We start from the raw sequence: 25,292 nt of genomic DNA, 5'->3' as shown, positions 1-25,292 counted from the left end.
TATAGCTGCCTATGAAGAGGGTCATGGAGCAGGGAGGTGTGGGAAGCCGCTAAGATGTGCAGGTGGCTGCCAGTGCTAGTCATTAAAAAGTCAGAACCCTCCTCACATAGACAGGCGTGCTAAGTCACTTCAGTCATGTCTGACTCTATGCGACCCTGTGGACCTCTGTACTGCCAGGGTCCTCTGTCCATGGGATTCTCCAGGCAAGAATACTGAAGTGGGTTGCCATGCCCTCCTCCAGGGGAAGTCTTCCAACCCAGGGATCAAACTTAGGTCTCTTACATCTCCTGCATTAGCAGGCGGGTTCTTGACCACTAGCGCCACCTAGGAAGCCCCCTCATATAGGCTGCTGACTGCTTCAGTCCTGTCCAACTCTGTGCGACCCCATAGACAGCAGCCCACCAGGCTCGCCCGCCCCTGGGATTCTCCAGGCAAGAACACTGGAGTGGGTTGCCATTTCCTTCTCCAATGCATGAAAGTGAAAAGTGAAAGTGAAATCGCTCAGTCGTGTCTGACTCTTAGCGACCCCATGGACTGCAGCCTACCAGGCTCCTCCGTCCAGGGGATTTTTCAGGCAAGAGTATTGGAGTGGGTTGCCAAGCACCAGGGAATAAATTCTGCCAGCTATCCAAGTGAGCTTGGAAGAGGTTTCTTCCCAAGTCAAGCCTCTAGATAAGAATGCAGCCCTTGTTGTGTGGCAGAAACCAACACGACATTATAAAGCAATTATCCTCCAATTAAAAACAAATTAAAAAAAAAAAGAATTCAGCCTAGCTGACACCTCAGTTGAAGGTGGATCAGTAGAAATCCATCCAGTCAAAAGGTCTAATATATGAGTAACTGTAATCAAAGAATGACAGGAGAGAGAGAGAATAGGGCTCCCCCCATTAAGAAATAATCTCAGAAAATGTCCCATACTTTGTGAAAGACAGAAATTTACAGACCGAGGAAGCTCAGAGAACTCCAAACAGGCATTTGAAAGAAATCCACACCCAGACACTAATACTTTCAAGTTCTTCTGGTTTCTGCCCACTTACTTGCTCCAAAGCACTCCCCCCCCAAACACACACATCATAGGCTTCTGTTATAATAGCACCCGACATACACATACCATACTCTATATTATTGCAGATGGCTATTTAACAATTAGCCCACAACTTAAGTAAATAAAACATTATCTCAGTTTCATTAGCCAAAAATTTTGGGAGTAGTTTACCTGGGTGATTCTAGCTCAGATTTCCTGACAAGTCAAGATTCTTATAGTCAAAACATTAGCTGGAACCATGGTCATCACAAGTCCCTGCAGTTCTGTTCATTTTGTTTGAATCTTTTTCTTCCCCCCCTCTCTTCTTCAGATTGCCCTAAGGAGATTGAGTGAAGCAATAACTGAAGAGACCACTGTATGGGCAATGGAGAGTTCACTGATAGCCCAAGGAAAGCGTTTTTCTGTGGCTAGATAGGAATAGAAATCAGATTGAGTGGGTTGAAAAATGAATGGGAGGTGAAAAAGTGGGGAAAATGAGCCTGATTTAAAAAAAAAAAAAATCCTGATTGGGTGTTAGCTCAAGAAAACTGAAGGGTCAGGCAAGGATTTTAAAGTAGCTTAGGCATGTTCATATATGAAAAGGAGTAAATAGCAGATAGGCTGATGATGCAGAAGACAGAAAGAGTGATTAATGGCATAAGGTCCCAGAAGAAGAGAAGAAGAAGGTATCCAGATTACAGGTAGAAGGATGGACCCAGGATGGAATTATCCCAGTTATCCACTGCTATTTACAAACCACCCCAAAACTTCTATTTCAAAGTTTATTAGTTCATAAGTGTGTTGGTCAGAAATCTAGGTGCACTTAGTTAAGAGGTTTTTCTCCTGGTCTCAGCTGGGCTCACTCATGAGCCTGCAGTCACCTGGTCGGCCAACTGGGGCTGAGTGGTCCATAATGGTCCTGCCCACACATTTGGTACTTGGCAGACCACTGGCCAGGGTTCTTGTCAATGTGATCCTTCCAGCAGTCTAGCCCAGACAGGAGAACGAGAGCAAAGACTGCAAAACCTATTGAGCCTAAGCTCAGAACTCTCATAGAATCTGCTGCCACATTCTGCAAGGTGGAGCAGGTCACAAGGTGAGGCCAGATCCAGAGGATAAGGTGCAGGATTGTCACCTCTTGGTGTGAGCTGCTGAGAGAATTGGGGACCATTTTTAACTTAGCACAAAAGCCTCCTGCTTTGAGACAGGAGAGAGACCTGAGGCTGATTGTAAGTGTAGAGGTGGTTGTAGTGGGTATTTGTTTAAAGTGAAAAGAGGGAAAGAAAGTAGGAGGCTTTTTAAAACATGATTTTCCACAATATCTAATCCTGTATCCTGCTTGTAATTGGCATCTGATAAGTGTACACTGAGTAAATAAGTGTTGAGATTTCTCATAACATCTGACATTTCTCAAGAACATAGATTTAAAAGCTTATTTTAACAATATGAACACTGTAAACAGTATGGGTCATATTGGATGCTTTTATGTATGTTGTACAGGCACACAGAAAGAGGTCCTCTGAGCTCAAAATACATGCTTTTGTATGCTGTCTGTGCAATTGGACTCATACTTAAGAGTAGCTCCTCGTCTCCGCCACCTCTGCCCCCTTGGCCTCCGAGTGGCCTCTGATGGAAACTGTTATGAAATAGAGAAATGCTGCAGGAGAAGACTAGCCGTATACTTCAAAGGAGACCAATTTTCAGGTCCACATGCATGTCCGACTCTGCCTGCTTTTGTTTAACTCTGAAAAAATTGTATTATTTATCATAAGCTGAAAATATGTTGTACAATTACAAAATAGTACTGATTTAAAGTAGACATTATTTCAGGTTAAATTTGCCTTATATTTTCTCCTTCTCTAATCATGGGAATAGATTCCCAGAAACTACATTATCGCCCTCACTATTGCGTAGCGCACAGCTGTCCACAACTAGCAGTTCCGTTTGGAGAGGAAGGACTGTATGCCTTTGCTCCCCAGTGGCAATAACAAGCTTCTTTTTATTGTTGCTGACATTAAGATAGCTAAAATCAACAGTGAGGTAAACAGTTCTTGGGACCATCTGGCAAGGATTTCAATCCAAAATAGTCTGTAAACACGAACTCCATTTGAGTACCCGGGACCTACTATCCAGTCACTATCAACTGCTTTTTTATTTTAGTTCTAAGCAGTCACTGAAACAGCAAAATAGTAAGACTTGTAGATTCCATCTCTTCACCTTTCTCTCGTCAAATATTTTCGGTTTCCTGAGAGGTTCCAAGAAACTTACGTTCTCTGAGGAAGGTTATAGTGCCTTGTTGAAGGCACCAGTAGATGGGGCCCTGGCAGTTTTGGTCATTAAGTATCCAGTGGATAGAGATATTTGGAATTTCTTCATTTCCTGTTGGTAAATACATTTACTCTATTTAAATGAGAGGCAGAAGTTTGGGGTTGAGTTTTGTTTTTTTGTTTTTTCTTTTTCCTGTTTATTTCAAAGTCGCTATGTAAAAATGGTTTGTAGGGTGACCTTGTTAAGACTTGTGAAGTCTCCCACAAGAAAGTAGCAAAGATAGTTTGTGATAAGACCCTTTATCCAGTCCCAGGACTGATTTCTAGAGTTTTCTACAAGCCTGCACAAAAGGGCACAGCTGGGGATTATTTCAACTGTGAAGCACCCAGAGGAGTGACTGCTGGTGCTGCTAATGGTCTCACCATCTCTTCTCTGGCAATGAATTTTCGATATTGAAATACAGCTTTGGAGAAAAATGTACTGAGGATTCCTTAAGCTTTTTACAAGACACTCAAAGGCTTTTCACAAGCTAGTGCTTTGCAAATGTGAATTCTTGATGTCTAAACATAAAGGTCCTTGACTGAACTAATTTTAAATGTGAATTTTAATACAGAGTGCTTGGAGAAGGGGAATGCAGCTGGGCCATTAAAGCATGGTATTTTGCCATTTGTAAGTAATGGGAAATACTGATTAAGAATGTTATAAAGATTTCAGCATTCAGAATGCGATTGCGTTTAATCATAACCTATTACCACAAGCCTGTGTAACAAAAGCATTAACTCTGTTAAAGACAATGGCATACCTATTATACTGTGGCACTTTTTAATTATTTCCATGCTGAGCAGGATATTGAAGAGCTTATTATCTAAAGGTCAGAATAATGCCCAAGACATGGCCAAGCCCAATGAGTGTCAGATGCAATGGAATGTTGGATGACTTCATAGTTATGAAATTATTTCATTTCTCATGATAATTCCTGACTTGCCAAGTTAGTGAATTTTAAGAACTCTGAGAGCAGATTTTAAGATAAATGTGAAATAATCCATACTTTTGGAGTCAGGGACTTCCCTTCAGGCATTAGTTCATATTTGACTTGCTTGACTTACACTTGGGGATAAAATGAGTTAGGACAAGGTCTTAGATACCACATTCCCTTACTGGGAAAGAAAACCAACTTGCACAACTTTGGCTGGCTCATGTTTCTTGTTATACAGGCACTAAGAAGCAGCGGTTGCCATGAAATACTTTATTTAACCTTTACAAAAATGTTTTCTTAGTATGGCAAGGCAGTTTAGTTAAATGAAAATAAATAACTAAAAATTTTGGATGTCTTTTATATCCCATCTGTTGACTTCTTTTTTTTCTAATTAAAAATTAGGCATAACAATTTTAATTGTCTAAATGGCCATGAGGACTGAAAATAAGTTACAGATTGCATAGGACTACCTGATCTTTTCTTAGGACACATGTTGGCATGTCTTCTATTTTACATTCAATTAAATTTTGCTAAATGATGAATGAACATTTTAAAAGAAAATGTAAAAGAACAATTTTATTCAAATGTTTGTTAGATTTCCTCTATGGTTTATATTTATGTTTAGTCAAATTGGTTTTCAAACAAACAAGAACTGACAGTCTGGCTCATAAGCTCAGAACATTTATCCAAGTCTGAATGACTATCAAACAGTGTCTCCAGTTTACCTTATTGGCTTCCATTTCTCAGCTTACCTAAAGTATTCTTTTATTATTTCCATCTAACTTACCCTTATCTCTTCCACTGAGGAGCTGGGTTCAACCATGAGCATGACAACCATTCACTATCATTTTGTCAAGAGAGTGTGTCTACCCAGCACCAAAATCTTCTGATTGTTCGTGTCACTCAATTAAGCAATCACTATTTGTATTTATTTTATTTAATTATTTTTTAAAAGTGTGAATTATTTCATATTTTATAGACAGACCATCCTTTTCTGTATAGACAAATAAGCATACATGTAAAATTTCTCTGAATTTTACTTTTCAGCCCCTTATGGTAGCATTGAGGTTGAACAGCCTCAAAGACTATCACACAGTTCTGGACTTAAGGCAGCTATTAGAGTCACAGCTCCTGTTTTTTCAGTCATATGTCGTTTAAATATAGGGAAGCCCATACCCTTTAGAAACATGAAAACAATAGATATGTGTAATGTTGAAATGACCTTTTAAAAACAAGCCTATATATCATTTCATGCATTTTTTTTTTTTACTGTGTGTACATTTATATCTGATTTCATGATTAGTATGTTCCCCAAAAGTTATACATAGCATTGTATTTTAACTAATGAGAAAATTTGCTCCTTAAATCTTTTTGAAAAAAAAAAGTTGTGAAGTGAATTATTTTTCTCTAATTTAGATAATTTCTATTTAGGTAGCTTTTTAGCAAGGAATACTCATTAGACATCACAGTTTTGTAGATAATGTATAAAAGTGCCACTACTCTTCACCTGACTTTTTCTTTTTTATTTTTCTCTCCAGTATGTAAATGTCAGTCATAGACTGAAAAGAGACTGATGTCCTCCTATATTGCAGGAATAAATTCTGCAATATAGATTATTTTGTAGTTATTTATGAAAAGTCTTTTTTAATTTTTAAAAAGATTCCATGATTTATTGTTGGTACATTGAAACACTGATAAAGCCTCAATGTTTGCTAGATGTGTGACATTTGATGTGCTGTTTACTCATGGAAATTCAAATGACTTATAAACTGTATGATGAAATAATAAAACATGCTGTTTTAAAACTATGAAGATGAATAGATTTAAGATATGAATAGCATTATTAATCTCTTCATATTAATTATATGTATGTTGTTTTTCTTTCATACTTACGGTGTTTTCTCCCATATTTCTTCATCTGTCTGTCTTTTTGCTGTTCACAATTATAAAGATTTTAAGGTTTTTTCTTTCATAGTATTTATATTTGCCCTACTTGTATCAGTGTGGATTGTTATTCTGCAAATGCATTTTTTTGTTTCTTTGCATTTATTCCTTATCTAATTCTCTTTTTATATCATCTAGTTTGCTTTAGCCTCAGGCTGTTTTCTGTTTATACCATTTCCTACAGTTTTATAAAAATCGTGCATTATTGCATTCTTTAGAGAAAACCAAAATTTTCCTGATTTCTTTTCCCTGAATTCTGCAACTGGGTGTTTTTTTTTAGCTAGTCTTTTTGAGATCCTGTGAACTTTAGCCCACCAGGCTTCTCCATCCATGGGATTTCCCAGGCAAGAATACTGGAATGGGTTGCTATTTCCATCTCCAGGGGATCTTCCCCACCCAGGGATCGAACTCATGTCTCCTCCTTTGACAGGCAGGTTCTTTACCAGTGAGCTACCTGAGAAGCCCTGAATTCTGAAACTGGGTGTTTTTATTAACTTTAGTCTCTTTCCCCTTATTTTTTCAGAGGCTACGCTTTTTCCTTTGCTTTGCAGTATTGTTTCAGAGGTCTCATGGCTTTTTTTTTTTTTTTTTTTTGGTCTCATGGCTTATTTTGTGTCCTTTTTGCTATTTATTAATGATTATATCAAATTATGGATTGCCCTTTGTTATACTATATTATTTGAGGAATGATGATTTTTATTCTCCAGCTTTAGGCCAGATAATAAAGTCAACTCCTGTTCTACTTCGCATTTTCCAGCTGGCATTTTCTAATATTCTCAACTATACAGAGGTGAAAGTTTCTACATCCTTCCACGCTTCCTTGTTATTGTGAATTGTCAGAAGTCAGGCAAAGCTAGTTTCCTTCGTTCACGCAACTTTTTTTGTTTATTTTTTCCTGACTCTTCCTTCATCAGCATTTGCCTTGTGATAACCATTCATAAAAGTAAACAGTGGGGTGCTGCTAGAATCTGTTGTTTCCTGGGAGCTACTATTTCTGAATATATATAGAAAGACCAGCCAGATAGTGAATAGCATTCTTTCAAACAGCCCAATGACTCTCAGTTACTATGTTTCAGTGCCTTTAATGCTTCACTCTCTGGTGTTTATTGATGACTGGTGCTCTGAAAATAAGTGGCAGTTCCTGACCTAAGAGTTCACTGCCTCTTTAGCCTCCCTTTCTGTATCATCCTCTCTCAGGCAGGTCCTCTCCCTAACTCTCAGCTCTCCTCATCCCCAAGAATCTATACACATCGCTGCTTTGAGAGCAAGATCTGACCTGAAACAGTGATTTTTGTTCCAGTTTGACTCTTTCCTTTCCAGGATCAAAGTCCCATGAGTTATGGGATCTATCTGGGTTATGGTCAAAGCTATTAGAAGAATGTAAGCCAATTTCATAATATAAAGTTAATTTTCCACATGATACTGACAGTAAGTTGTTTGCGCAAAGATTTAAAGCTATAGTTTGCTACTTTTATGACTTGTTTGTAATGCAATCAGTGTGGGTTTTTTAGACATGAATTTTGTACAGGAAAAACCAAGTTAGGCTGTCACCTGCTTTTATGAGAAATAACAAAAATATCTTTTCTTCTATTTCAACATCTTTTTTCATGTTATTTCCTTGGATAAGTGAAACATATCAATCTCTGGTCACTCATTTAACTTCTCCAGGCATAATAAGGCTTCCCAGGTGGCGCTAGTAGTAAAGAACCCACCAGCCAATGCGAGAGACATGAGTCAAGAGTTTGATCCCTGGGTGGGGAAGGTCCCCTGGAGGAGGGTGTGGCAACCCACTCCTGTATTCTTGCCTGGAGAATCCCGTGGACAGAGGAGCCTGACAGGCTACATGACTGAAGCAGCTTAGCACACACACCAGCATGATACCTCTAGAGTCCTACAACATTTTCTTCCTCTCATAAATTTTTACACTATACTTTTCCTTGTTAAACCTCTCTCCCACTATACTGTGAGAATTCTCATTTGTCTCTGTCTCCACCATGTTCGCTTCCCTGGTGGCTCAGTGGTAAAGAATCCGCCTGCCAATGCGGGAGACATGGGTTCCGTCCCTGAGTCAGGAAGATTCCCTGGAGAAGGAAATGGCAAGTCCCTCCAGTACTCTTGCCTGGGAAATCCCATGGACAGAGGAGCCTAGCAGGCTACAGTCCATGGGGTCGCAAAAGAGGCAGACACGACTTAGCAACTAAACAACCACCACCACGACCACCATGTGTAGTACAGTTAGTTGGCTTATGGTGAACATTTAGTAGATATGAATCCTAAAAATATTTGCTAAATTGGGGGGGAAAACCTCTTGCCTTAGGGGGGAAAAAATCCCCAAATAATTGCATTAAATTGCCCCAGGAATCATATGAGTAAGTAATACAGCAAGCCAGACCTTGTGTGAAGAGCAGTGATGGAGGCCTCAGAAATGAACTGAGGCTTCTGTCATCCTTCCAGCAAAATGCCAACAGAGCAAATGGTAAATCTGTGACGCTAACTAGGACAGGTGGGGAGACTTCATGCAGGAAGCTGAATTTGAGTTTTTAAAGTAGAAATGTCTAATTTCTTTTTACTTAAAGGCTCTGTATGCTTTCTGTTGAACTTTTTTCATTTTAACAACATTAATTTTTATCTGATTGCAAAGTAATACATATTTATAGTGTGAAATTTGGAAATTACATAAAAGCACACAAAACACACACATAAAAAGGGAAGTTAAAGCCCGCATCCCCAAGATAACCACTGTTAGCATTCTGGTATATTTTCTAGCCATTTTTCTCCCTTTAGGAATAGACATGTATACTTTTTGTTCATTTTATAAAAATGGAGTATATATTGCACATATCTTTTTGTACTGTGATTTTTTTCTGGTTAATCTTTGGCTAAGTAAAATTGTTCATGCTTTTTTCATGCTGTGATTTTTTTTTCAATAGTTTCAGAGGATTCTATAGTGTAAGTATGATTAAGAAAAGAGATTCTTAGTAAGCACACTTCAGTTCAAGTCTTAGACCTTGCCCTCTTGAGCACTGTGGCCTCTCTGTAGCTCAGCTTGCTTTTTCATTCATAAAATAAAAGTATCTCCCACCTAAGATTATTTTAAGGAATAAAGAAGAACATATGTAAAAAGCACTTAGCCCACTGCTTGACACATGAAAGTGAAAGAAAAAGTGAGTGTTGGTTGCTCAGTCATCACTCTGACTCTTTGCAACCCCACGGATTGTAGCCCGCCAGGCTTCTCTGTCCAAGGAATTCTCCAGGCAAGAATACTGGAGTGAGTTGCCATTCCCTTCTCCAGGGGATCTTCTGACCCAGGATTCGAACCCAGGTCTCCTGCATTGCAGGCAGATTCTTTACCATTTGAGCCACCAGGAAAGCCCAAAGTATGTGTCTAATAACTGATAGCTATTACTGTTTTTGCTATATTTTATTTGACTAATGTCCTAGTAATGCCATATTTTCATTATTAAAACAGTGCTGGAATAAGCATACATCTAGGTAAATCTTTGCACATGTCTATAATTATTATATCAAGATAAATTCCTGTTTAGAATTGATGAGTCCAATGAGTATCTGAAGCTTAGATTTTTGATAGAAAGATTACTCTCCAGGTAAATTTTCATTCTAACCATTTTTTGAGTATGCCAGAATTCCCTTCTCCTATAAGAGGTTGCTTTACATGATTGCACAGAATTTGTAGCTTTCATGTAATTCAAACAATCTTGAGAGCAAACCTACATGTAAGCCCTCATCTTTTGTGTCATTGATATTTGTGTGATGACAGTGACCATTATATCACCCCCTGAAAGGCTGAATTGGAAATCTTTTTCTTTCTCCTCTTTCTTCCAAAATACACTGCCTCAAAGAATCCAAGTTGTCCACTAGAAAATAATTCAAATGGATTTATTTCTACTTTTTCATTCTTTTAGGTTGTGCTTTATAAATATAAAAAGGAGATATAGAGTCCTAAGAGTTCTAATATTGAATCAGAGTGACACCAAGGATTAGCAATTATCTAGATATTTTCTACCTAGTTTTTAGCATTATTTCAGATACTCTGAACATCCTGAAATTCAACTGCCTTAAAAAAGCAATAATGAGGCTAGTGTCAGGTATGGTGAACTACAACCTAACAGTGTGTTCAAAAAAGCAATAATGAGCAACATATTTCATTTTGTTTTCATGTTAGTTTACTGATGTGAAATGTACTGTCAGTTCCACTTATGCATTCTAAACAAGCAATCTAGCTTTGATCTATTTAATTTGATCTGTAGCTTTTTAGATGTTATTTTGGATAGACAAGAATTTGTTTGTATTTTAACTTAATTTTCATTTGTCATGCTCACCTAGTATATATCATTTAGGGTCTACTTTATGCTTTAGTATCATATTGCAGTGTCTGAATTATAGATTTTAGGGATTTAATTGATGTGTGGCTTAATCTAGTATTGTTATCCAAGTAAAGTAAATCTCCTGTATTGAAAGGTCACTCAAAATAGGAATTGTTTCTGAATATTTTTATTTCATTCTCATTTTATGATATTTTATGCCCAAATATCACCACTAAAATTTTTTGATGTCTACTTTGGGTTATTTTGGTTATTTTTCAAAAATCCCGATTTTTTATTCAACAGATATTTTATTCAGTGCCTACTGTGCACTAGGCTCTTGGGATATAGATATGAGCTTAAAAGTTTAAAAAACAAATATGATGCTTAAGCGTTTGTATATATTAATATACATTATATACTATATATTTACTACAAGCATATATTCAGTAGTTTCTTTCACTTGCATTTCACATAACTTTTTCAGAACTAAAATTTCTGTCAAGAATAAAATATAATGGGGAAGTATGTTTACATTATTTAGATTTTCAGTTTCTTTTTGGAACATTGCATATTACTGTACAATAAATTACTATAAAGTACAAAAGTATGCAAATGACTCTGAAGACAAATTTTCAATTTCTGACTAGGTAGAAAGCATCTTGATAACAATTTTTAAATGAATAGTGAAATAAAGTTCACAGAAGAGTATCTAGTACTTTCATTTATATTTCAGATATCATTTAAAGTTATTTCTTAACATGCCCCCTCCCCACCCCCCCCCACCCCCACCCCCCCACCCCCCCGCTTTCTCTTCCTTGGTGTACCCTGTTATCCTAGATTTCATTTTGTTTTTCTTTCCTCTGTAATCTGTTGAGTCAGGAATTCTCCCTTTGGATGTGACTGTGGGTGGTCCTGAGAGCTGATCCCCAAGCCCCTGATCAGTAATTCAGTTTTAGGTTTTATTTTTTATTGAAAAAAAATGAGTGGAAACTTCTATGCTCCCATTTGAGGTCTTCAGTGGAATTTGATCTTGCTGCCAGTGTGGCCCTGGAATAGGGCAGTCTGCTAGAAAAAAATGTCAGTGTAGCCCCTTGAGGCCTTCCATTGAGTGTGGCTACTGTACAACCTGCCTTATACTTCTTTCATTTCCCACTGAAAAGTTCAAACAAGAGTGGTTCCTATTTGACTGTTTTTCCTCCCAATGGAAAAAATTAGACACTAGCTAAGTAGGCCACAGAGAGTGAAAAGCCTGAATGGAAAAGAAAGATGGTGAAGGAAGTGAATCTGAAAGGGAAACTTAATGGAAACAAGGGGAAAGAAAATTTCCAAATTGTTGAAAGAACATTAAAGACACCTTGGGCTCTAGGCAGAATGGACAGTGATATTTTGCTAAGCCCGTTCCTTCCTCTCTCCTGTTTCTGGCCCACATTGCTTTCATTCTATTGTGGTTGTCCAGACCCCTCCACACTCTGCTCTCACTATCCTTTCAGCACATCGCTTATCTGTACTCAAGGCTAATTCCTGAATAAAGCACAAATTCCTTAGCTCAGCAAATCACCAGGGCTAGCCACCATCTAGATCTGCTTCTCAGACCTTATCCTCACTCTTTTTTTGACATGTTTCTTCTTCTCCAACCAATTGAGACTATGAACTTTGCCCCAAGCAAACCTTCTGACTTCACCTCTCAGATTGTCCCCCTTGGCCAGTGACTGCCATCTTTACCAGTTGAAGTCCTACCCAAACTCTCAAGCCCAAATGCTTTAGAAAGCTCTCGTAATCACAGCAACCTGAACAAGCCCTCTCTCCTTCAGGCTCCTGTATCAGTGTGTACCTCCCTTAATGCCTCTTGTGGGTTAGTTATACAGGCCTTACTTTTCCTGTAAAATCTTAAGCTCCTTATGGGATAAAGACCAAAGCTCTTTTTTATGTCCTCCATAGTCTTTCACATATTGCCTTCCTTATAGTATCTGACTAATAAAAATGTATTGGATGAATAATAGAAACAAGTCTCATTAGGATTAGGCAATCTAATACAAATTTCACATTTTTATGCCTGATTTTATAGTTCCTTTGGTATAGAAATAAAAATAGACATATGGGTATTTGTTATTAAATGGAGACTTCTCAGTACATATAACAGTGAAATTTAGTGAGTCAGTCCAACAAGTACAGGATTTTCCACCCTCATTTGATGTCTAGGGGTACCTGAGCATCCTGCCTAGTGCCCATGGGAAGGAAAGCTGAAGTACTGCTAGGCCTCCTGAATTCCTTTTTGTAGATTTTTCTCTCCAAGGAATGTCATTCCTTCCCTATTAAATTATATATACATGTCATTGCCAATGATATTTAAATGCTTTTTAACTGTAGGCCAGACATTACAAATATTCTGTTGGTCATACAGTTGGGGAGAAACGTCATGTTTTTCTCCCACTTAACTTTTCTGTGTGCACTGACTCCAAACATATCTGAATTTTCATAATTCAAAGACAATATATGTGATATATGTGCCAACGTTTTGAGAACAAATAGCTGCCAAGCAAAATCTGATAGCATATTCCTTGGTGACATTCTGTCATTAAAAGCTGTGCACACAGAGTGAACAGCTACCTAAGATTGAGCTCATATGCAAATTTGAACACTCCTCAATTAAAATTACACTGTGTACATTAAGACTTTCTTTAGAGGCTATGGAATTTTCAAGAAAAATACAGCTGAGCTTGACCTTAAGTACCTTGCCTCATTATTTTTTGTCATTTCCAGCTACTAGTCTCTCCAAAGAAAACAACTTTCTTTGTTTCCTTTAGTTTTGTGTGTACCCTGAGCTTTATTCCCAGTTGCTGCTACAAAAAACTGAAGTGGTTCCAAACACCACTATTGTTTTTCTTTTTTTTCCCCTGTAACTAATATTTAAACATCAAAGATACTCTGGTACTTTTATGTTGAAGACTGTATATAAAACCAAATTTTCCCTAAAGGTATTTTATTTGCTGTCCAGGATTTTTTTTTTTTTTTTTTTGCTGTTAGACTTCTTTTTTTAGAAATCATCTGACTGGTAGCCTTTTGATTTCACAAGATCACTGGCAGTTGTATGGAGGAAGAACTGAGTGGGGCCATATTAAAAGCAGGGAGATGAGTTACGAGATTTTTTAAAATATTTTAAGATATTTAAAAACAAAACAAAAAAATCCCTCTCTGAATTTTCCACCAAACATTACATTATGATGAACAGTGACCTTGGGAAATTTTCAAGTTTAAGCACTTTATAAGGGTTCCTCTTAATGCTAAAACTAAAAAATAATGTTACTATCAAAAGACTTTATTATTATGGCAATTGCCATGAAGTCCTTAATGTATTTAAGAACCCATTATGCTAGCTCTTATATAATATTTTCAAAGTTTTATTTATTCTGTTAATTGGAAAATGTTTCATGTGATTAACCTTTGGTTAGCTCTTTTAAAAATTATTTATGATATGAAGGGAAATATTGTTTGTATATTATCTACACCTTTTTCCTAAAATGTCAGTTCTATTTCTGTATGGCATCATTGACTCAATGGACATAAGTCTGAGCAAACTCTGGGAGATAGTGAAGGACAGGGAAGCCTGCCATGCTGCAGTCCGTGGGGTCGCAAAGTGTCGGACACGACTTAGTGACTGACCAGCAAGAACATTGTTTATTTTCATTTAAACATGTATCCTAAAGAAACAGTCATTGTTGTTTTGGAATATTTTTCCAGTTAGTGGACTTAAGTTTGGAATACCTAATTGCAGTTAATAGGTAGCAATAGGAATAGAAAGTATTTGATGTCCATGAAAGAAATCTAAGTATTACTAAAAGTAGTAATACTATGTGAATAAACGTGAATGTGGATCAGGGACTCAACTGGTAAAAATTACAATAAATACATACTAAGAAAAAGCATAGAACAGACATTCAAAATGTTAAAGGTATTTCTTATATGATATATGTGATCTCATAAGGAGAATGAATATATTAAATGAATTGCATTCTCAAATTGCTATTTTGTTCTTTATCAAAAGGAAAAATAAAGAATGGCAATTTAGGGTCAAAAATAATGCTACAAACCAAATTTAGCTTTAATTGCTGTCTAGCCAGAGGAAGGAATAAACTGTCAGCCAAGACCATGATTCTTTGATCTCACATTTCAGCCTTCTTGTCCTCCAGATGAATGAAACAGTCTTTCCTCAAATGTTCAACAGGCCCTTTTACCATTTGATAGGACAATTATTTTTAAGAAGGTTTAAAATGTGATCTGGAAAACCACAGTGACTCTATGTGGCATATTTGCTATTCTTAGCCTGGTTGAATAAGCTGGAAGTGGATGAATAATGCAGGTTAGAAAGAAAACAGATGCTAAGTATTACAAATAGGAAGGTTTTCCAGCAATGAGACTTTCATTTTAGGACTAGATTTTTGTTGGCATTTCTGGCATTATGACAACTATTGTTTCTCTCTCCAGCTGTTACACATCTGTATTGAAGGTTGGGGCAATTGGCGTTGGTCAGAGCCCTTCAGTGTGGACCACGTGGGGACATTTATTAGAACTATTCAGTACAAGGGTCGAACTGCTTCACTCATCATCAAGGCTCAGCAAGTCAGCGGCGTGCAAAAACAGGTAAGTTCTTGTGTGTCCATGGCCCAGACGACTCTGAACCATTGGATGTTATAATGGAAGGGAAACGTAAAGAGATGAAAATAATAATCGTGAAAAAATCACAGAGCTCTTCCTAGCTGTGCCTACCCCAGCCATGCACACGCACACTTACTAAGTGCTTGTTGTTGATCCTGATGATGCTGATGGCTTCGTACCCTTGTCCCAGGTCTTTTACAAGAGCTGCTAACGAGCAGTAAAATTTACTGATTTTCATTTCACCTCTTCTCCCTGTCACCACCTACCTTCTGGTGGAGGTGCTAATGAGCTGTGAAATGGCCAAAGGGTCTTTATTGAGAAGGAAAAGAAGCCAAGGATGGTGGGACTCTGGATAATCCAGCAGTGGATAACCAGGAGTTGATTCTCAGGCACGCAAGAGTAACCTGCAAGAAAGTGTCGAAGTTCTCTCCCATGGCAGAGTGGGCCTGGGTCTCCAGCAAGCGTTCTTTTCCTAGGAGTTAATATTAACTGCAGTAAAAATTCACTGCAGTCTAACTCTTGGCTTATAAAACCTCAGCTCTCAGCACATATTTTTACGTATTTTATAAAACTTCCTTTTGGCTGTTTTTGAAGTTCTAAGACTGCAAAGGGGGAAAAAATTATCTGACACTTTTTTGTGTTCTTAAGATGTGAAAATGTGGTTTTTAAAAGATGTTTTTCAAGCATGGAGCACATGACAAGAGTAGAAAGAAAAAAAAGGAAGTATTAAAATTTGAAAACTGGCTTCACTGCACACATAATAACTGGATTTGTCATAAGAGTTTTAACATATACATCTGCATCTGGATTGTAACAGTCTATCCAAAGCTTATGTGAACTGAGGACGTGATAGACACAGCACCCGTCCCTGGAAAAGGAAAAAGGGAGCTTTCTGTATTGCGCACCTGGGGCCCCTTCACTGCTGTGTGCCAGGGGGCAAGCAGGAGGCAACCAGTAAGGTGAACAGTAGGACCCGTGCCATGTGCATTCTTGTTCTGCACCTAATCAGGGAGCTGGACTTCGTGCTCTCATTATTGAGAGCAACAAGTGAGAAGAGTACGGTAGCAGTAGAGTCTCAGAAAAGAAGCGTGAATGAGTGTTCACCGTCAACTGACCATTCCCCAAGTATTTGTTGATTGCCTCCTGTAGGACAGGGTAAAACGGAAGTATGTGACACAACCTTTGCTCTCAAAGTGTAGATTTACATAAATTTATGTAAACCCAACAATGTGTATGGCTGACAGTAAGTGTGAAGGGAATTTAGAGGTTTCACTAAGAAGATTGACCTGAACTGGGCTTTACAAAGCATGTCCAATTGAGATTAAGAGAAGGCAAGCCCACTCAGCAGTATAGGATAAACAAAGATACAAAAATGGGACAAATGGATCTTACCCACAGACTCAGGAGGAGACCAGCATGGCTAGTGTGGGCTTTGAGCTGGAAAGTCTTAAAAACAAGAATCGTTTCTCCCGTCTGCCCTCAGAACTTGCTTATATGGATGTGCTCTCAACAAACATCTGCTCAGCACCCACTGGTTTTCTGATTCTGTCACTCACGATGTCTCAAGAATGCCTTGTCTACTTTCCCATTCATCGGCGTGCCTGAGAAATGGTCATACAGCATTTGTTTGAATGCTGTGAATGATGAGAGTCTCATTCTCTCACATGGCTGCTCTTTCCGTTGTCAGTTACTTCCAGCTATTAATGAAATAAGAAATTCTTTCCTAATTTTGAGCCAAGATCTGTTACCATTTAGCCAGTTTTTACCATTCCTCAGAACTTGAGAGCCATACACAGAAAGCACGCAGCTTGTTGCCTCTCCTCTATTTTAAGCCTTCCAAAAACATGAGGAATTAGCATATTTCCCTTAGTTTCTCTCCCTCTAAGCTAGTGGTTTTCAAACTTGAGTATGTGTCTGAATCCCTTGGAGGGTTTGTTGAATGAAGCACACAGCTTGTTGGATTCCCACCCCTAGAGTTCCAGGTTTAGTAGTTCTTGGGTATAGCATGAGAATTTGTATTTCTAAGAAGTTCTCAGATGCTTTGACTACCATAGCTTTGATCTGAAGTTTTCCAATTCATTCAGCTCTGTGTTCAGAGTTCAGAGGACATTTACCAATCAGTGGAGTGGCAGGGTCCTTCTGTGGAGAAATGTTTTAAAGATATGTCCTGGTGGTTAAAATCACAGGCACACTTGCTAGCTGCTATTTACCGTTGTGGATCACTTTTCTCATCTGTGAAATGGGAAGAGTAATAGTGCCTTCCTCGTGAAGTAGGTGTGAGAATTAAATAAGTTTGTATATGTATAGTGCTTATACTAGTGCCTGGCCCACTGTCATAACCCAATGAACTTTAGTTATTATTACAATAATGAAATATTTCCAGGCATGACCAACACTGGTTGGACTATTTTGTGTTGCTACATACATACACCTCATTCTTGCCATAGATACTACTACTTTCAAGAACTGATATTAAATTTCAGGATAAACTAGTATATACACTGTACCTGAGTAAGATACTATTGCAACAGTATATACCATAAGTCAAAAAAATTTGTCATGAAAAATACATTTTTTTAATTCTCACAAAATTTTACCTACCTTTTTTCTGATTGTAAAAGATCTCTCAGCCCTTGTACTTATTACCTATATGACCTTAAGCAAATTTCTTAACTGTTTTATGCTTCATATTCCTTTTAGAATAGAAAACACCCAATAAATACTAGTTCACACTGTTATTTTTATGTTAACTATTATAAAATATATCTGGAAATACAGAAAAGCCTCATGAAGAAAATTAAACTTACTCTTAAATCTACCAACCAAAAAATATATTCTATTATTACTTTGGTGTATTTTCTTCTGCTTTTTTTCTTTGAAACAACTCGAAATCTGACTGTGTGTACTTAGTCACTCAGTTATGTCCAACTCTTTGCAACCCTGTAGACTGTAGCCCACCAGACTCTTCTGTCCATGGGGATCTCCAGGCAAGAATACTGGAGTGGGTTGCCATGTACTCCTCCAGGGGATCTTCCCAACCTAGGGGTAAAACCTAGGTCCTCCCACATTGCAGGCAGATTCCTTACCATCTGAGTGAAATTGAACTGTAATCACAATTTTTCAACTTGTTTCTTCTTTTAACTTTATGTAATGTTTATTTTCTCCTGTTATTTAAAATTCCTGAAGTTATCCTTTGAATGGTTGCCTAGTGATTTGCCATATGGTATATCGCAACACACATAGACATTTCCTTGTTGTTGAATATTCAGTTAATGTCCAGTTGGTCACTGTAATAGATCCTGCAATAAATATCTTTTTGTATAAATATATGTCCACATTTCTGTATCTGTCCTTAAAATAATTGCTATAAAATTTAAATTACCTGCCCAAAGGATATGAATATTTTTGTAATGCTTGATGCATATTTCCAAATTAAGAAGATGTACTTTATTTCTTAGACAAAATTCACTGTTTTGACTTACCAGAGTCTTATTGCTACTAAGCTAATCTTTTAAATAACCAAATATATATTTTTCCTAAAACTTCTGCCGACTTCATGAGTTTTTCAAACTATTAGCATTTTTTAAACCTTAAATATTTATGAAGGGTTCAAATCAGAACTAAAAAAATTTTCCATGCATTGAGAGTTTAAGGAATTCTTTTAATCACTCTCTCTGTTAGTGCCAAATATAGATTTTAAGGCATCTGGTGCCAAATCACATTTCAGGACTTTGCCAAATGTTATTTGTACTGTTAAATGTTAATAATCCTTTTCTGGGGCTGGGGGGAGAATGCCTTTCACACTTTTCTCTGCTTCTACCCCATTTATAATAAATACTCTTAAAAAAAAAAAGGTCAAGTCTAGCCAGACAGGAAAGGGATATGTAGAAAGAAATAATGGAAGCATAAGCAGCCCTTACATGGCATTTACCTGTTTGAGAAGAGGTGTCTTCTTCTCTCACAGGAGCTGGGAAAATCCATTTTACATTCCCACTATCATGGGAGGCCTTACACACATAACTTATTTTGAGTTTTAACATTTCTTGTCATCATCATATGAGACTGTGCTCTATAGTAGAGTCATTTTTAAAAACTCAGCAGAGCAGGGGAGAATGAAACACAAAAGCAACAATTCTTTAACCTAAAATTGAAGCAAATAGAAAGTGGTTTATACTGAACCTGGGTAATACGAGGTTCGGCAGACCACCATGGCAACCTCAGACCTACTGCTGCATGTATCAGAGTTGTAAAAAAAACCTTTCCAGTCATTGTTTTTCAGTGTTTCTTCTCTTTCTCTCTCTTTCTCCCCACTTCTCTGTCTGTCTGTCCCTGTCTCTCTCTGTCTGTTCCTGTCTGTCTGTCTGTCTCTCTCTCCCTCTCCCCTCCACACCGCCCACCCCCCCGCCCAACACACACAAAGTATTACTTCCTTTTAAATTGGATTTTTTTTTCCTATGGTCAGTGTAGATTGACTGACATTCAGGTTAGCTCTAGTCAAAGTACACCAGAGACACAGGATTCCTCAGGTGGCCAGGTTAAGAAGGAAGATAGGAACCAAACTTCCAGAAGAGGGTGGTGGACCCCTGCCTCCTTCACATCTTGGCTTCTTTCCTTCTATCCCACCTGGGCCTGGAAAGTTACAATAAACCGCAGCTGCCTAATTACCACACCCCATTTGGGGAGGTGAGTGTGTGCAGCTCCCTGATGTACCTTAACCGTGTTACCATGCCTCTGGACAATGGAGAATTGGCTAAAGCTTGTTGGAACAATGACGTTTAGTTGCCTGTACCTTGCCTTTCCAAGACCCTTCTCATTTCTCCAATTCAATAAAAATTGACCACACATAAAATTTCCCAGGAACTTTGCATTATACAACTGCTTATGTACATGTATTTGCTTCTATGTTTTCCATCTCTTCATTGAGGAAAGCTTTACCGCTCTAAAAATTTCAATGTACATATATGAATGTATGTATATATATTTGTATCTTTATGCATACACTTTTAATCATGGCTAAGATATCATTTTCCAGTGCATCTGGTGCTCTGGAATTATTCTTTTAATATTGCTATTCTTCTTGGCACTGATCTAATAAGAGTTCTGAAACCTGCTAAGTAAAATCATATGTAGAAATCTTCAATACGCATCTTTGTGGCTTTGGAGAAAAAGGGGAAGTGGTGTGAAACCTGGAAATGTGTACTGAAGAGAAACCCTACATTACAAAAATTAAGTAGCTGTCTTCAACTGATAAATTAATCTTGAAATTCTAACCATAATTTTCAAAATATCAGCACCGTAAGTGTTGCCACTTTGAAGGAAAGCAGACACGGCTGTCGCTGAACCCTGTGAGGGAGCAGCCATGTAGAGCTCAGTTCCAAGGGGCGGCCATTTTGGATTTCCTTTCATCTTAGTAGCCTTTCCTCCCTGGCCACTTTTAAGGATTTTCTTTTTATCAAATTTGAAGCCTATTTAACAGGCTTTTTGGTTGAAAATGAAACTATAAAAACCCACCAAGAGGATCTTTGTCTTTAAACAAAGTGAGTCCCAGATGGTTGCAGAGATTCTGTGGTTTCTGTGAGAGACAGCCAAATTCTCTCCTAAGTCTCATGGGGCCCAAAGGTTCTGAAGCGAGAGCACTGAACGCACATCGCCAGGCCTGGACACATCCAGAAGAGGAACAGAGTTAAATACTGCCTCAGAGCTTCCAAATGTTTATTCAAAATTAGACAATGCTATGGCATCATAAGGCTTATCATAAGTATCTAGTAGCCCCTACATGTGCTAAAGAAAATCTTGTGTGCTCATTTAGGACTCATAGTTCAGTTGACTTGTGTGTGTTTTGTTATTTTGAAAATACTGTTTTAAAAGATTATAATGGCCAGAGTATCTAGGGGGAATATAACAGTTAAGCATAGCCTGGTTTTTGCAGACGTGTTCCCTCTAAAGAAGATTCTAAGGAATAGACTGTTGGAAAATAAATGTTCAAGAAATTGCTAAACCTCTCTATTCAAATAATGCAAGTTGAAGCAACAGTGACTTTAATTTTTGGTCTGTCAATCTAGCAGATTTGTCTGGGATAAATAATAGTTCATAAATAATTGTTAATATATTTATTCTTATAAGTAAGAGTTTTTTTAAAAAATGGTGGTTACAAAGTGCTCCTAATGACATAGGAAAATATATCAATTAGGATGCTTTCACCATGACGTTACAAAAATAGGCTTTTTAATCTTCATAGCAAGTTAATGAAGCAGATATTATTGTTCCTATTTTACGGCAGGTTCAGTGTTGGTTAGTTAATTAGGTGCTCAGTACTGTATCTGCTTCTCTGCTGTCATCTTGAATTTGCCTTCCTGGCCTCAAGATAGCTGCAAAATCTATATCCTCTCCTATTATCTTCCATGGCAGAAAAAAAGGAGGGTTTTCTCTTCTCAAATTGTTTCCCTTATTATCAAAGAGTAAAATCTTTCCCAGAGACTTTTAGCAGTCTTCCTTTTTGTATTATTTGCCAAAACAGAGCCCCATGTTCAGCACTAATCATTGGCAATGAGGGAATGGAGTTACCAGGATTGGCATGTACCAACTGTGATATAGCCTTTAGGGGTCTTGAGAGGTGTCCACTTTCCCTGAGGACTGGACTGCTTTTTGAGGCCTAAACCAAATCAGTGATTTTGACAGCAAAGGAAAAGGAAAGACTAACAAAGAAAAAGGAGTTATTTGGAATGAAACCACTGGTTTCTGCTATAATACATTTACCTTATGATGAGCAGCCTTTATTCTCTTTATATTGTTTCTGTTTTCTTCATAGGTAGGTATTGATTTTATGAGATACAGACTATCAGGGTAGTGATCAGCACAGACTCTGGACCAGACAGTTGGGGTAACATCAGCCCAGTTATTCAACATCTCTCTGCCTCTGTTTTTTTCCTTGTTAATATGAGGACTCATTATAGCACCTGTTTTATGTGGTGGTTGTGAAAATAAGAGATAATTTATGAAAATACTTAGTAGGTTCTCCAAAAAGGAAAAAAACAGAACAAATAAGGTGTGTCTATGTGTGTACACACACACATATACTTGTAAGTATGTATGTACATATACACATAGAGAAGGGGAAAGAGAGGTTTACTGTAAATTGGCTCGCACAATTATGGAGGCTGAGAAGTCCTAAGATTCGCCATCTGCAAGTTGGAAGACCAGAAGAGCTGCTGTGTAGTTCCAGTCTGAAAGTCAGCAGGCTCGCGTACCAAGAAGAGCTGATGTTTCAGTTGTTTCCAAAGGCTGGAACAGACCGGTGTCCAGCTCAGGCATGAGGCAGGAGGAGTCGCCTCTTAACCCAGGCTCTCCGTTCTTCCAGGTCTTCAGCTGCTAGGATGAGGCCCACCAGTTAGGGAGGGCAATCCCCTTTAGTCAGTCTACCAATTCGAATATTAATCTCATCTAGAAACACCTTCACACACACAGACCCAATGTAATGTGTGACCGAAATATCTGTGTACCCCATGGCCCATTCAAGTTGACACATAAAATTAGGCCTTAGAGCTAGATCATATTCTTAGACCTTTAAATATGCCATATATGTATTACTTATTATATATTTTATAACCTGGAAAAATATTATAAATAAGGAAAACTGTATTTGAAAGTCCTGTCTTGCTCAACCATGGTGAAAACTCATATTACACAGGGATTTGCTTTATAAAAGTATCTACTGCATCAGTTTCCACCAAAAGAGATATTAATAATTCTTAATGCCTGCCCTGAATTATACACTTAACTGGATGAAAAGTTAAATAATTCTTGGGATTAATGGATAATTCTGTGTGTTTTATAAAGATAAATGCTTCTACACTATAGGAAAAATGTGAATAAGATAAAATATAATTTAGCATATGAGTTAAGAGTTGTTTGTATTATCAGTTTATACAGAGATCTTGTATTGCATAAGAGTACAATTTATTGCCCTCTTATTAAGATAATTGCTTTATTGTGGGTGGTCTGAAACCAAACTTACAATATCTCCCAAGTTTGCTCTATTGCCAGTTCATGGAGTCTGAATTAATGGAAGTCTTATTGATTGAGGGATTGATTGATTGTTTTTTTGTTTTTGTTTTTAGATTATCATCTGTGGAAGACAGATCATCTGTAGTTACTTGTCTCAAAGCATAGAATTAAAAGTGGTTCAGCATTACATTGGTCAAGATGGACAAGCTGTGGTTCGAGAACATTTTGACTGCCTCACAGCCAAACAGAAATTGCCTTCGTACATACTAGAAAACAATGAACTGACTGAGTTGTGTGTGAGGGCCAAAGGAGATGAAGACTGGTCGAGAGACGTGTGCCTGGAATCCAAGGCCCCTGAGTACAGCGTTGTCATTCAGGTGTGAGAAGTAGCACAGTCCAGAACAGAGCAACTTTAAAATTTTAAAGTTCTCATTATGTTCTTTATTCAGTGTAGCACTTAATTTATTAATAAATGATAGGTACAAAAGAGGGGAGGCCTGAAATAGTATGAGGAGACTTTGAATATTGCTTCTCAAACTTTTTCCTCCCCATCCCACGACAACACGTTTGTATCAGTTCCAGTAGTTCCTGTAGCCAAGACTCTACCCTTCCAGATGGAGATGAGTTGTATCTTGAAAAAGATTCTGATGCTCTAGGGCTTTCAAGGGATAGGAGGGAAAAAAGCGTGTCCTCCCCGCTTTAGAAGCTTTATGATGACCTGCTACTTTTTTTATCTCTTTCTCAATCTCCACCATCATCACTTTCATTCCCACGAAGCACAAATCTCTCTTTCGTTCTCCCACTCACTCTTATATCAGTCACTCCACATACAAATCCCTTCATCTTTATGGAAATAATTGGCCCCATTGATGCACCGCACGTTCACTTTATGCCATAGTGAAGTCTGTTTTTGCTTAGGTATTCTTTTTTTTTTAATGGCTTTTTTCAATAACTTTAAATTTTTTTAATAGTCAAACTGATATTATATCTCTGCCTTATTTTGATTAATTAGTAAACTGTTTAGTGTTTAATAGAACTCTTCTCTCTCATGTGCAGGTGCCATCTTCAAACAGTTCCATTATTTATGTCTGGTGCACAGTTTTGACTTTGGAGCCCAGCTCTCAAGTGCAGCAGCGAATGGTGAGTGCTTTCAGATCCTAAAATACGGCATACGACCTTGACCTTTCCTGTTCTGAAATAAATTAAGGTCAGAGTGACCCAGGGAAGAGATTTATTACAAGTTTGTCTCAGCATCAAACAGCTGGAATACTGCAACAAAGCAAATATGAAAGTTGTTCTGTCCTTTTATTTTTATAGATTGTGTTCAGCCCTCTTTTTATCATGAGGAGTCATCTTCCAGACCCCATTATCATACATTTGGAGAAAAGGAGTCTGGGATTGAGTGAAACACAAATTATTCCAGGAAAAGGACAGGAAAAACCACTGCAAAACATAGAACCTGACCTTGTACATCACCTAACATTTCAAGCAAGGTACTGGGAAAGTCCTTAACTTTTTCCTCAGATTCAGAAGAAAAAGTACCTTGTCCTGTCAAGGGGGGCAAGAGAGGATAGAGTTTTTTGTGTGATTTCTTATGAGAATGTTATTTTTAAACTGCCTTGCCTAGTGTTCTGTTCTCTTCTGTAGTTGAAGATAAAATTCAGCTGCGTTAGAAATGAAAAAGAGGGATGATCAGAAAATCTAATTGACAACATAATTTCTGTAGAGGAACGAGAGAGCTCCACCCAAGCAGTGGGGAGGAAAGTCCCAGATCATTCCCCAAACTGTGTCATCATCCCTAAAGCACCGAAAATTGACTCACTCTCACACACACACACAAAAAACCACATTGGTTTATAATACATCTGATAATCATTCTTGTTTTTCCTTTCCATTTCCTAGAGAAGAGGATGACCCTTCACACTGTGCTGTTCCCATCTCAACATCCCTCATTAAGCAGATAGCCACTAAGATACACCCTGGAGGCACAGTTACTCAGATCCTTGATGAGTTCTATGGGCCAGAGAAGTTCCTTCAACCCACATGGCCCTATAATAAAAAGGACTCTGACAGGTAAGGTGCTTCCCTGATAGCTCAG

General features: G+C 37.9%; 1 protein-coding gene across 8 annotated transcripts in view; it reads left to right on the top strand.

The window, feature by feature from the left end:
* Nucleotides 1-25,292, top strand: part of VPS13B (vacuolar protein sorting 13 homolog B) — a 775,932-nt gene that overhangs the window by 696,361 nt on the left and 54,279 nt on the right. For all 8 annotated transcript variants that reach the window (XM_043880234.1, XM_043880239.1, XM_043880237.1 and 5 more), the window contains 5 exons: nucleotides 15,020-15,175; nucleotides 23,308-23,571; nucleotides 24,251-24,334; nucleotides 24,512-24,687; nucleotides 25,097-25,267. In XM_043880234.1, coding sequence (XP_043736169.1) covers nucleotides 15,020-15,175; nucleotides 23,308-23,571; nucleotides 24,251-24,334; nucleotides 24,512-24,687; nucleotides 25,097-25,267 — 851 coding nt within the window. The remainder of the gene's footprint in view (nucleotides 1-15,019; nucleotides 15,176-23,307; nucleotides 23,572-24,250; nucleotides 24,335-24,511; nucleotides 24,688-25,096; nucleotides 25,268-25,292) is intronic.

The sequence above is a fragment of the Cervus elaphus genome, chromosome 21 (assembly GCF_910594005.1).
Source record: "Cervus elaphus chromosome 21, mCerEla1.1, whole genome shotgun sequence".
Lineage (NCBI taxonomy): Eukaryota > Metazoa > Chordata > Mammalia > Artiodactyla > Cervidae > Cervus > Cervus elaphus.
The sequence above is the reverse complement of the archived record's forward strand: the minus strand, read 5'-3'. Positions and strand labels throughout refer to the sequence as shown.